General features: G+C 46.9%; 1 protein-coding gene across 1 annotated transcript in view; it reads left to right on the top strand.

Annotated features, from left to right (window-relative positions):
- Positions 1–12,703, top strand: part of LOC126419875 (ankyrin repeat domain-containing protein 50) — a 513,285-nt gene that overhangs the window by 347,064 nt on the left and 153,518 nt on the right. Inside the window, exon 5 of the mRNA XM_050087125.1 lies at positions 7,058–7,389. Within this exon, the coding sequence (XP_049943082.1) occupies positions 7,058–7,389 (332 nt within the window). The remainder of the gene's footprint in view (positions 1–7,057; positions 7,390–12,703) is intronic.

Here is a 12,703-nt window from a genome sequence, read left to right as displayed (position 1 = left end):
TGGCGCCATCACATCCTCTCTACACTTATTGATTGGGGTCTTCGGGGTCCGCTGCTGATTTTCATGCGCAATTTTCTGGCGCATCGTACCTTCCGCGTGCAAGTCGCGGCCTCTCATAGTTCATCCCGCGTTCAAGAGAACGGGGTGCCACAGGGATCTGTTTTAAGTGTCTGCCTATTTTTAATAACAATTAACGGCCTCACTGCGGAGGTGGAAACGTCTGTCTCAGCGTCCTTGTACGCTGACGACTTCTGCCTCTACTATAGCTCCATTGGCATTGCATCTGCTGAACGTCAGCTGCAGGGCGCTATCCGCAAGGCGCAGTCTTGGGCTGTAGCGCGTGGCTTTCAGTTTTCGGCTGCCAAGACCTGCGTTATGCATTTCTGCCTGCGACGCACTGTTCATCCGGAGCCGCGGCTTTACCTTGATGGCGAACTTATTGCTGTGGTGGAGTCACATAGGTTTTTGGGTGTGGTTTTTGATACCCGGTTGACTTGGCTGCCTTATATTCGGCAGCTTAAACAGATGTGTTGGCAGCATCTAAATGCTCTGCGATGCTTGAGCCACACCAGCTGGGGCGCCGACCGATCTACCCTCTTACGACTCTACCAGGCATTAATCCGGTCGCGTCTGGATTATGGGAGCCTGGCTTATGGCTCAGCATCCCCATCTGCGTTGCGGGTGCTGGACCCAAACGACTTGCCACTGGTGCCTTCCAGACCAGCCCTATGGACAGCATACTTATGGAGGCAGGTGTCCCTCCACTGCGGTTAAGACGCCAACATTTACTGGCCGTTTATGCTGCTCATGTTTGTAGCTTCCCTGGGCATCCAAATTATCGTCTCCTGTTCCCACAGTCAGTCGTCCATCTCCCAGAACGTCGGCCCCAATCGGGTTGTACGATTGCGGTCCGCGTCCGAGAGCTTCTCTCTGGGCTTGGGGTTTTCCGTGTTCCACCTCCTTTCCGGGCCCCTCTGCGTACACCCCCGTGGTGTGTGCCCCGCCCTTGCCTTCGGCTCGATTTGGCACAGGCCCCGAAGGACTCAGTCCCTCCGGAGGCCTTCTGCCGCCGCTTTTATTCCATCCTCGCCACGTATCAGGGCTCTGGCGTTGTTTACACTGACGGTTTGATGGTTGCTGTTCGTGTTGGTTATGCTCTAACTCTAGGGGACTATTCCGAACAACGTTCATTGCCGGCTGGCTGCAGCGTTTTCACTGCTGAGTTGGTCGCCATCTTTCGTGCCCTAGAGTATATCCGCTCCTGCTCAGGTGAGTCCTTCGTTATCTGTAGCGACTCTCTGAGCAGTTAACGAGCTATCGACCAGTGCTTCCCTCGCTCTCGTCTGGTGATGGCTGTCCAGGAGTCCCTGCATACTCTTGCCCGTTGCGGCCGATCTGTGGTCATTATGTGGACCCCTGGCCATGTTGGGATACCTGGCAATGAAAATGTTGACCGCCTGGCGAAAGAGGCCACCAGTAATCCATCTGTGGAGATTGGCCTCCCGGCGACTGATTTGCGGGCAATCTTACGCCGCAAAATTTTCGATCTATGGGACACTGAATGGCGCAACCTGCCCGTGCCAAACAAACGCCGTCCTATCAAGGAGACGACGACTGTGTGGGGGTCATCCATGCGGGTCTCTCGGAAGGAGTCTGTTGTCCTCTGCCGGCTGCGCATTGGGCACACTTGGCTGACGCACGGCCACTTATTGCGCCGTGAGGACCCACCTCTGTGTCGCTGCGGCTCCGTTTTTTCCTTTTTTTTCTGCATGGTCGGCCAACAACCGTCACACTGTGTGATTTTAATTAGTTTTGTCTGGTTTTTGTGTACGTTTCTCTTGTCCTGTGTCATCTGTCTTCTTTTCTTTGTTCGCTTTTCTTCTGTGTGGGTGTTTTTACGTTCTGGAACAAGGGACCGATGACAATAGCAGTGTGGTCCCTGTAATCCCCCCCGCCCCCCCCCCCCCCAAACCAACCAACCAACCTGCCTCGGGCATGGATGTGTGTGATGTCCTTAGGTTAGTTAGGTTTAAGTAGTTTTAATTTCTAGGGGACTGATGACCTCAGATGTTAAGTCCCATACTGCTCAGAGCCATGTGGTGTCTTTGCAAAACGTTCTGTCAGATTAACTGAATCGGAATCCACGGAGAGTGTTGAGTATTCAAATTAAAAAATCAACAGCAGCCAGTCGCAAAATATTTTCTAGATTTCCACTATAACATGGTCACCATCGGTGCTGAACTACAAAAACAGGTGGAATCAAAATAGGTACCAAAATGTATATAACAAAATTCATGAAATAGGGATATGCACATACACAGATGGATGCAGTATCGCGTACAGAAGGTATAAAAGCACAGTGCATTAGCGGAGCTGACATTTGTACTCAGGCGATACATGTGAATATTTTTCTGGCGTGATTATGGCCGCACGACAGGAATTAACCTACTTTGAACGCGTAATGGTAGTGGGAGCTAGACTCATGGTATATTCCATTTCGGAAATCGTTAGGGAATTAAATATTCCGAGATCCACAATGTCACGAGTGTGCCGAGAATACTAAATTTCAGGCATCACCTGTCACCACTGAGAACGCAGAGACCGACAGCCTTCACTTAACGACCGAGAATAGCGGCGTTTGCGCGGAGTTGTCAATACTAAGAGACAAGCAACACTGCATGAAACAACGCCAAAAATCACTGTGAGACGTATGACTAATGTTTCCGTTAGGACAGTGCGGCAAAATTTGTCATTAATGGGCCATGGCAGCAAACGACCGACGAGAGAGGCTTTGTTAATAACACGACAGCGCCTCTTCTGGGCTCATGACCATATTGGTTGGGCATCAGACTAATGAAAAATCATGAGCTGGTAAGAGCTGATGGAGGGGTTAAAGTATGGCGCAAACCCCACGAAGCCATGGACCAAACTTGTCCACAAGTCACTGTGCAAGCTGGTGGTGCCTCCATAACACTGTGGGTTATGTTTACAACGAATGGCCTGGCGCTTCGGTCCAGAACCACCCGGCTGCTGCGGTCGCAGGTTCGAATCCTGCCTCAGGCACGGATGTGTGTGATGTCCTTATGTTAGTTAGGTTTAGGTAGTTTTAAGTCTAGGGGAATGACGACGACCTCAGATGTTAAGTGCCATAGTGCTTAGAGCCATTTGAACCATTTTTGAATGGCCTGGCTCCTTTGGTCCAATTGAGCCTAATACTGACTGGAATTGCGGTCGACTGCTTGGAGACCATTTGCAGCAATTTATGGACTACATGAACCATGGACCTTGCCGTTGGTGGGGAGGCTTGCGTGCCTCAGCGATACAGATAGCCGTACCGTAGGTGCAACCACAACGGAGGGGTATCTGTTGAGAGGCCAGACAAACGTGTGGTTCCTGAAGAGGGGCAGCAGCCTTTTCAGTAGTTGCAAGGGCAACAGTCTGGATGATTGACTGATCTGGCCTTGTAACAATAACCAAAACGGCATTGCTGTGCTGGTACTGCGAACGGCTGAAAGCAAGGGGAAACTACAGCCGTAATTTTTCCCGAGGGCATGCAGCTTTACTGTATGATTACATGATGATGGCGTCCTCTTGGGTAAAATATTCCGGAGGTAAAATAGTCCCCCATTCGGATCTCCGGGCGGGGACTACTCAAGAGGATGTCGTTATCAGGAGAAAGGGAGTTTTTCTATTTGGGGAGCAAAATAACTGATGATGGTCGAAGTAGAGAGGATATAAAATGTAGGCTGGCAATGGCAAGGAAAGCGTTTCTGAAGAAGAGAAATTTGTTAACATCCAGTATAGATTTAAGTGTCAGGAAGTCATTTCTGAAAGTATTCGTATGGAGTGTAGCCATGTATGGAAGTGAAACATGGACGATAAATAGTTTGGACAAGAAGAGAATAGAAGCTTTCGAAATGTGGTGCTACAGAAGAATGCTGAAGATTAGATGGGTAGATCACATAACTAATGAGGAAGTATTGAATAGGATTGGGGAGAAGAGAAGTTTGTGGCACAACTTGACCAGAAGAAGGGATCGGTTGGTAGGACATGTTGTGAGGCATCAAGGGATCACCAATTTAGTATTGGAGGGCAGCGTGGAGGGTAAAAATAGTAGAGGGAGACCAAGAGATGAATACACTAAGCAGATTCAGAAGGATGTAGGTTGCAGTAGGTACTGGGAGATGAAGAAGCTTGCACAGGATAGAGTAGCATGGAGAGCTGCATCAAACCAGTCTCAGGACTGAAGACCACAACAACAACAACATGGACTACATGTTTCCGCACGACGATGCGCAATGTCACCGGAATAAAGTTGTTTGAAGAATATTTTGAACACTTCGAACGAATGATTTGGCTACCCACATAGCTTTCAAAAACTCGTTTACGATAGAGGACTGCAGCACCATTCCCCCTTTCAATTATCGAACAAACGAAAGGATGGCTGACATAGTGTTTAGTGTATCTGGGATTGTAAAACAGTTAAGATCCTTAAGCACCATTCTTATCCGTCATCTATCAAAGATCATTGGAACGGCGGAAAGTTCCACGGGACTGGAAGAAGGCCCAGGTCATAGCAATCTATAAAAAGGGTAGAAAATCGGATGCACATAATTACCGGCCAATTTCACTGACATCGATTTGTTGTAGAATCATGGATCATATTTTGTGTTCAGACATAATGACCTTTCTAGACTCTGAGAAGCTCATCTGCAGAAACCAGCACGCTTTTAGGAAACAGCGGTCATGCGAGACACAGCTGGCCCTTTTTGTGCATGATATGCAACAGGCTCTAGATACCGGCTCTCATGTTAATGCCATATTTCTCGACTTTCGAAAGGCGCTCGACTCAGTTCCACACTGTCGCTTGCTATAAAAAGTGCGCGATTACGGTCTATCCGATGATATTTGCGGTTGGATATGAAGTTTTCTAACCTGAAAGGGGTAACTTCAACAGAAACAAGAGTAACTTCAGGTGTGCCCCAGGGCAGCGTAGTAGGTCCCCTGCTTTTTACGATTTCCTTAAACGATCTGGTTGATGGTATTGACAGCGGCCGTAGATTGTTTGCCGATGATGCTGTAGTCTACAGGAAAGTAGTATCACACGAAATTTGTGAACAAATCAATGAGGATTTGCAGAAAATAAATGCATGGTGTAATGACTGGCAGTTATCTTGCAATATTAGTAAGTGTAACCTTCTGCGTATAACAAGGCGAAAATCACAATTAATATATGAGTACAAAATAAATGATCAGTCTTTGGACGCGGTAACATCAGTCAAGTATCTGGGTGTGACTATTCGAAATGATCTCAAATGGAATGATCAGATTACACAAGTAACGGGTAAGGCGAACTCTAGATTGCGGTTTATTGGTAGAATCCTGAAGCGATGCAGTCCTTCAACAAAGGAAATAGCTTACAAAAGGTTAGTTCGTCCAGTCTTGGAGTATTGTTCGTCTGTATGGGACCCTTACCAGTTGGGTCTGATTCAAGAGCTTGAGAAGGTCCAAAGAAGAGCGACAAGATTCGTGACTGCCATCGCGAGAGCGTTACAGATCTCATAGAAAGTTTGAAGTGGAAAACACTTGCAGATAGATGGCGCGCTAAACGGAAGGGGCTGCTCACTAAATTCCGAAATCCGATCTTCACCGAGGACGTAGAGCATATATTATTACCACCAACTTTCAAATCGCAGAATGATCAACATTCAAAGATAAGGGAAATTAGAGTTCGTACTGAAGCGTTCAGACAGTCTTTTTTCCCTCGCGCGATCCGCAAGTGGAACAGAGGGCGACGGGTGAGGGGGGGGGGGGAGGGGGGGGGGGGTAGGGGAATGTGACTTTGGCGTGAATTGTGACCTCCGCCACACACCGCTTGGTGGCTGTCGGAGTATATACGTAGATAAATAAAAGAACAGTGAATTGGCGGAGCTGTCGTCTGTACTCATGTCATTCGTGTGAATAGGTGCCCGACGAGATCATGGCCAGTTGACGGGAACTGACAGGCAATGAACGCTGAATGGTAGTTGTAGCTAGAGGCATGGGACTTTCTCTTTAGGAAACCAGGAAATTCAATATTTGGACATCCACAGTGCCAGGAGTGTGCCGAGAATAACAAATTTGAGGCATTACCTCCCACAACGGAGAACGCAGAGGCCGACGACCTTCACTTAAAGATCGAGAGCTCGCCACGGGCAACACAGCGGAGTTTGGGCAGAGTTGTGAGTGCTAACAGATAGGCAACACTGCGTGAAATAACCACAGAAATCAACGTGGGACGTACGACGAACGCATGCGTTAGGAAGGCGAAATTTGGCGTTAATGGTCTATGGCAGCAGACGGCCTTTGCTAATAGCACAACATCGCCTGAAGCACCTCTCCTGGGTACGTAACCATACCGGTTGAACCCTAGACGATCGGAAACCGTGACCTGGTCAGATGAGTCTCGATTTCGGTTGGTAAGAGCTGATGGTAGAGTTCGAGTCTGGAGCAGGCTTCACGTAGCCATGGACCCAAGACGTCAACAAAGCACTGTGCAAGCTGCTGGTGACTCAGTATGTTGTGCTCTGTGTTTACATGGAATGTACCCGGTCCTATTGCTCCATCTGCAGCCCTTCATGGACAGCACGTTCCCACACAACGATGGAACGTCTATGGATGACAATGCGCCATGTCGCCGGGCCACAATTGTTCGCGACTGGTTGAAGAACGTTCTGGACGGTTTGGGCGAATGATTCGGTGACCCAGATGACCCCACATGAATCCCACTGAACATCTATGGGACATAATCGAGAGGTCAGTTCGTTGCACAAAATCCTGCACCGGTATGACTTTCGCAATCATGGGCACCTGTAGAGGCAACATGGTTCAAGGTTTCTGCATGTCGAGTTGGTATACTACGTCCGGCGAAAGGATATCACATTAGGAGGTGGCCCACGACTTCCGTCACCTCAGTGTGTACAGTCTTTCGACATAGCCTGTTCCCTTCTCGAGCCTAAGACTGCTGCCTCCCCAGAAAGGTGTTCTGATGGGCGGACGTGCGCCGGCGTGCCCGCAGGTGCGCACGGACCCCGAGATCGTGGCGGCGCTGCGGCCGGAAAGCGTTGAGCGCGACCCTGACGAGGCCCTGAAGCGCGCCGTGCTGTTCCCGCTGCTGGAGCTGGAGCCGCCGCGGCACGCGCTCTTCCTGCTCGTCGACTCCATCGACGAGGCGCAGACCTCCTCCGCCGGCGGCTCCTCGCTGGCCTCGGGCGGCGGGGGCGGCAGCAACAGCAGCAGCGCGCGCCGCGGCAGCGCGGGCGGGGGGCCGTCGCGCACCGTGGCAGAACTGCTCGCCGCCACGCACCACCTCTTCCCGCACTGGCTCGCTCTCGTCTGCACCGCTCGCAGGTCAGTCCCACGCTACTTTCACATTGCGGCTGCAACCTTGCTGGTGAGTTTTGAGAAACATGTCTCTCCTCTTCTCTATGTACATACACTACTGGCCATTAAAATTGCTACACCACGAAGATGACGTGCTACAGACGCGAAATTTGACCGACAGGAAGAAGATGCTGTAATACACAAATGATTAGCTTCTCACAGCATTCACACAAGGTTTGCGCCGGTAGCGACACCTACAACGTGCTGACATGAGGAAAGTTTCCAACCGATTTCTCATACACAAACAGCAGTTGACCGACGTTGCCTGGTGAAGCGTTGTTGTGGTGCCTCGTGTAAGGAGGAGAAATGCGTACCATCACGTTTCCGACTTTGACAAAGGTCGGATCGTAGCCTATGGCGATTGCGGTTTATCGTATCGCGACGTTGCTGCTCGCGTTGGTCGAGATCCAATGACTGTTAGCAGAATATGGAATCGCTGGGTTGAGCAGGGTAATACGGAACGCCGTGCTGGATCCCAACGACCTCGTGTCACTAGCAGACGAGATGACAGGCATCTTATCCGCAAGGCTGTAACGGATCGTGCAGCCACGTCTCGATCCCTGAGTCAACAGATGGGGACGCTTGCAAGACAACAACCATCTTCACGAACAGTTCGACGACGTTTGCAGCAGCATGGACTATCAGCTCGGAGACCGTGGCTGCGGTTACCCTTGACGCTGCATCACAGACAGGAGCGCCTGCGATGGTGTACTCAACGACGAACCTGGGTGCACGAATGGCAAAACGTCATTTTTTCGGATGAATCTAGGTTCTGTTTACAGCATAATGATGGTCGCATCCGTTTTTGGCGACATCGCGGTGAACGCACATTGGAAGCGTGTATTCGTCATCGCCGTACTGGCGTATCACCCGGCGTGATTGTATGGTGTGCCATTGGTTACACGTCGCGGTCACCTCTTGTTCGCTTTGACGGCACTTTGAACAGTGGACGTTATATTTCAGATGTGTTACGACCCGTGGGCTCTACCCTTCATTAGATCCCTTATGATTGCAATAAGTTCCTTGAAACCTTCTCTTGCCATAATACCATTGTAAACTGGCCGACCCATTAAGTCTGACTAGAGATCGTGTACACTGACAGAATTGTCGTTATTTGCCCCCATAAGTATCAGGATTCCTATAAAAGTATACAATTCTTTCTCACTAGTCAAAGTAACATAGTTCATTTGAATGTTATATATAACATCCATGATGTCAGGCGTAAGAAGTAACTTCAAAGCTTCTCCAGGTGAATGGCAAACACCAGCTGGAGTTACTCCAGCCTGCTCTCTTACTATATTAGCAACAGACCTCCGAGGAATTCTAGGCTGTGTGGTTACGTACCTTCTTCCAGACTTGGCCACAATAACATCCTGATGGTCACTGCCTGAAGCTGCGCTATCTTCATCTTCTCTAACATCCACATCACCTTCCCGATCTGAATCATAGCCCATAACACCATCCTCATATTCACTTTCACTCCCTGAGTCAGAATCTCCATCTAAAATTTCATTCAGAACTCTTTCTAAAGACGAGTCACGTATTCTTTTAGTCATTTCTAAGTCTGGGTGTGAACAGTGGGGAACTGCACTAACTCACTGCAAGTTTACAAGATAGCCGGCCGGAGTGGCCGTGCTATTCTGGGCGCTACAGTCTGGAACCGAGCGACCGCTACGGTCGCAGATTCGAATCCTGCCTCGGGCATGGATGTGTGTGATGTCCTTAGGTTGGTTAGGTTTAATTAGTTCTAAGTTCTAGGCGACTGATGACCTCAGAAGTTGAGTCGCATAGTCCTCAGAGCCATTTTACAAGATAAATAACAGCTGACTGACATCAACAAGCACTTCCTCTGGAAATAAACCGATTTTTGTGAATATCAAGAACACCAACCAACAAGAAACTAACTTGCATTGTTGTAGAGATGAGAAATACGAAATCCTACTAAGGGAAATTTTCTATAGCATGGAAGCCTAAAGGGGATGGGGGGAGGGAGGGTTTGTTGGACCCATAATAAGTTTATTTATTTTTTCTTTCAAAGCAGGAATTTTCTATAAAATATATTGACACTAACATTTCATAAAATAGCCAACAAACAATAACTCAAAGGGAATATGTAGTATGAAAGTTACTTGTGCAAAAGCAGGGGACATAAAAAAATTGTGGGTTCAACAACCTCCCCCCCCCCCCCCCCCCTCCGTTAGGCGTCCTAGGATTAAATGCATGTTACTGCGACTGTTTGACTACTAAAACGCAGAACTACACTAGCACGAACTATTCTCTGGTCACCTCTGAATCAGACCGATGGATAAAGAGAAGAAATTGTTACAAAAGATGTTGAAACCTGCCTGCATGCTGAAGCTCACGGACAAGTTAAAACTTGTCGCGAACTAGTTAGAACTTGTGCAAGTCTGCCTGTTCGTTTTTACTACTGCACACTTACCTTTCCACAAACGCATAAAGCAGAGTAACCTTGAGAACACACACACACACACACACACACACACACACACACACACACACACACACACTTGTACATCGAACACTGGTTGGTGAGGAAGCTACATATTAGTCCATCAACAGGCTTTTAAGATCACATGACTTTCAGCTATAACTCTAAATCCAGACGTCATACAACATTCCTGATTGCAAAATCGGTATCAGCGCACACTACTACACAGCACTCACATTAATTTCACCCAGTAGTAATTTCATTGTTGCATAGTGTTAAAAACCACTGAAGATAATGCTTCATTAATAAAAGAAGCGAAACCCATATGGTAATAAACATGCTGTCATGAATACTAAACATGGCTGCGAAATACGTATGTAGTTCTAAGAGTTACATACAATATTTTTAACTAATATTTTGGGTCTTAAACTGATAATAGCATGTACTTAATTGTACATAAATAAACTTTATAAAATAAAATAACTTTTAAAAATATCGAAATTTTATATTGTATTAAAAAATACAGCAAACTCCCAATTACAGCATGTGTGAGGAGATAATTTAGCTTGTTTGCATGGTATGGTGATTTTAGAAAAAAAATTAAAAAATGAAGCCTGAAGTATTCTGTTGCGATTAGAGTGAATCTAAATTTCTGTCTGTGAAGGCGTAGACGACGGAGACATCCACCAGTAGTTAAACAGCGACACTTATGAACCGCGATTTGAACTGCTTAGTGAAACGGATGTAGAAAACTAATTGTGCTCGTTAGAGGAGAACAGCAAAGATGAGGGTACCTAGAAGTCTGTCATCTAGCATAACTAACCACTGAAATGCGCTGATATGTTGTTATAGTATGCAGGAATAAATTCATTTGCGTATAGTGATGTTTAGACTCTCCGGAAAAGAATGACCAATTATTTCCCGAAGCTGAACTGAAATACAACAAAATTCGGTGTATTTAAAAATAATTTTGTAAATCAGTTGTCATTTTGCGGCATGTAACGCCAAAGTAATGCTTTTAAATTTGACATTTAGTTTGTTTTGCGAATGCACTCTGTTCCAGTTCCATTGTGACTGTGGCTATGAAAAATAAGTCGTGCATTATGTTTACAAAATTACTTTATTTACTCACAGTGGTCTCCCACTGAATCAGTACACAGGTGAAATCGTTGAAAAGGGTTTTTAAAGAGTCATTGTAGTACTTTTTCGGAACTGGGTTTAGTGTTGCAGTACAGTTTTCTTGGGTGCCCGTAACTGCGTCGTTGACGTCGTCTTTTCATAGCCTATTTCAATTTGCGGAACAACCAAAATCGGCTGGAGCCAAATCCGGAGAATACCGTGGGTGATCCAGCACTGTGATCCAAAAACTCCTCAGTCATAAACGATGGGGGCTCAAAAAACTTGATGTTGCCTCGCTACTCCACGCCATTTTCCGACGAGCGTCAGACACAGTGTTCCGTTCGCGGCCGGAACGCCTGTTGCAGCGATGTCAGCGCTTTGATCTACACGGCTGTTGTTGAAACAAGAACAATCATAACGCTGGAACTCACCACGAGATAGCATTGCAGTTTGGATTTTCACACAAGCAGTCACAACGAACCTGGGACACTGTACAGAGGGCGCTCAAAAAGTTTTGCACAGTCGTCTCTAATTTTTTTGTTTTTTGTAGGAAAAGAATGAAATTTTTTCTGAACATATTTGGAACATTTAGCTACTTAAAAGCTATCTGAATGGCACGAAAAGTGTGAGGTCATCCACACGAGTGCTAGAAGGAGCTCGTAAAACTTCGGTTACAAGATAAATCAGTCTAATCTAAAAGTCGTAAATTGAACTAAATACCTAGGTATTACAATTACGAACAATTGAAATTGGAAGGGACACACAGAAAATGTTGTGGGGAAGGCTAACCAAAGACTGCGTTTTATTGGCAGGACACTTGTAAAATGTAACAGACCTCCTAAGGAGACTGCCTACACTACACTTGTCTGTCCGTCCTCTTTTAGAATACTGCTACGCGGTGTGGGATCCTTTCCAGATAGGACTGACGGAGTATATCGAAAAAGTTCAAAGAAAGGCAGAACGTTTTGAATTATCGCAAAATATGGGAGAGAGTGTCACAGAAATGATACAGGATTTGGGTTGGAAATCATTAAAAGGAAGGCGTTTTTCGTTGCAACGGAAACTTCTCACGAAATTCCAATCACCAACTTTCTCCTCCGAATTCGAAAATATTTTGTTGGCACCGATCTACGTAGGGAGGAACGATCACCACGATACAACAAGGGAAATCAGAACTAGTACGGAAAGATATAGGTGTTCATTCTTTCCGCGCGCTATACGAGATTGGTATAATAGAGAATTGTGAAGGCGGTTCTATGAACCCTGTGCCAGGCACCTAAATGTGATTTGCAGAGTATCCATGTAGATGTAGATGTACTAAATGCAGCCTCCTTCAGCTGTGACGCATCTGGCCCAACGTTCTTTCCATGACGTAAATGCACTTTGGTAAAATTCTGGGGATTGACTTCTACACCATCGCTTGACACAGGAAATAAGGTCTTTCTCACTATCAAATGTTTTACCGCGCAGGTGGGCCTTCAGACGACCAAAGAGCTAAAAATCAGACGGAGACAACCCCGGACTGTAGGGAGGATGAGGAACAATTTTCGAACCCAATTTCCTGATTTTCTTCTGCGTCATAAGGGCTGTATGTGGTTTGGCGTTGTCATGGTGTAGTCTGATGAGCAGCTGGCCCTGAAGCTGTGGGTCTTGATGGCACGTCGCAGCTTGTCCAATAACAAACAGTCACGGTCCCGGTTAATTGTGGAGCCA

This window comes from Schistocerca serialis, chromosome 9 (assembly GCF_023864345.2).
Source record: "Schistocerca serialis cubense isolate TAMUIC-IGC-003099 chromosome 9, iqSchSeri2.2, whole genome shotgun sequence".
NCBI lineage: Eukaryota > Metazoa > Arthropoda > Insecta > Orthoptera > Acrididae > Schistocerca > Schistocerca serialis.
Note: the sequence above shows the minus strand (reverse complement) of the source record. Positions and strands in the feature narration are given on the sequence as shown.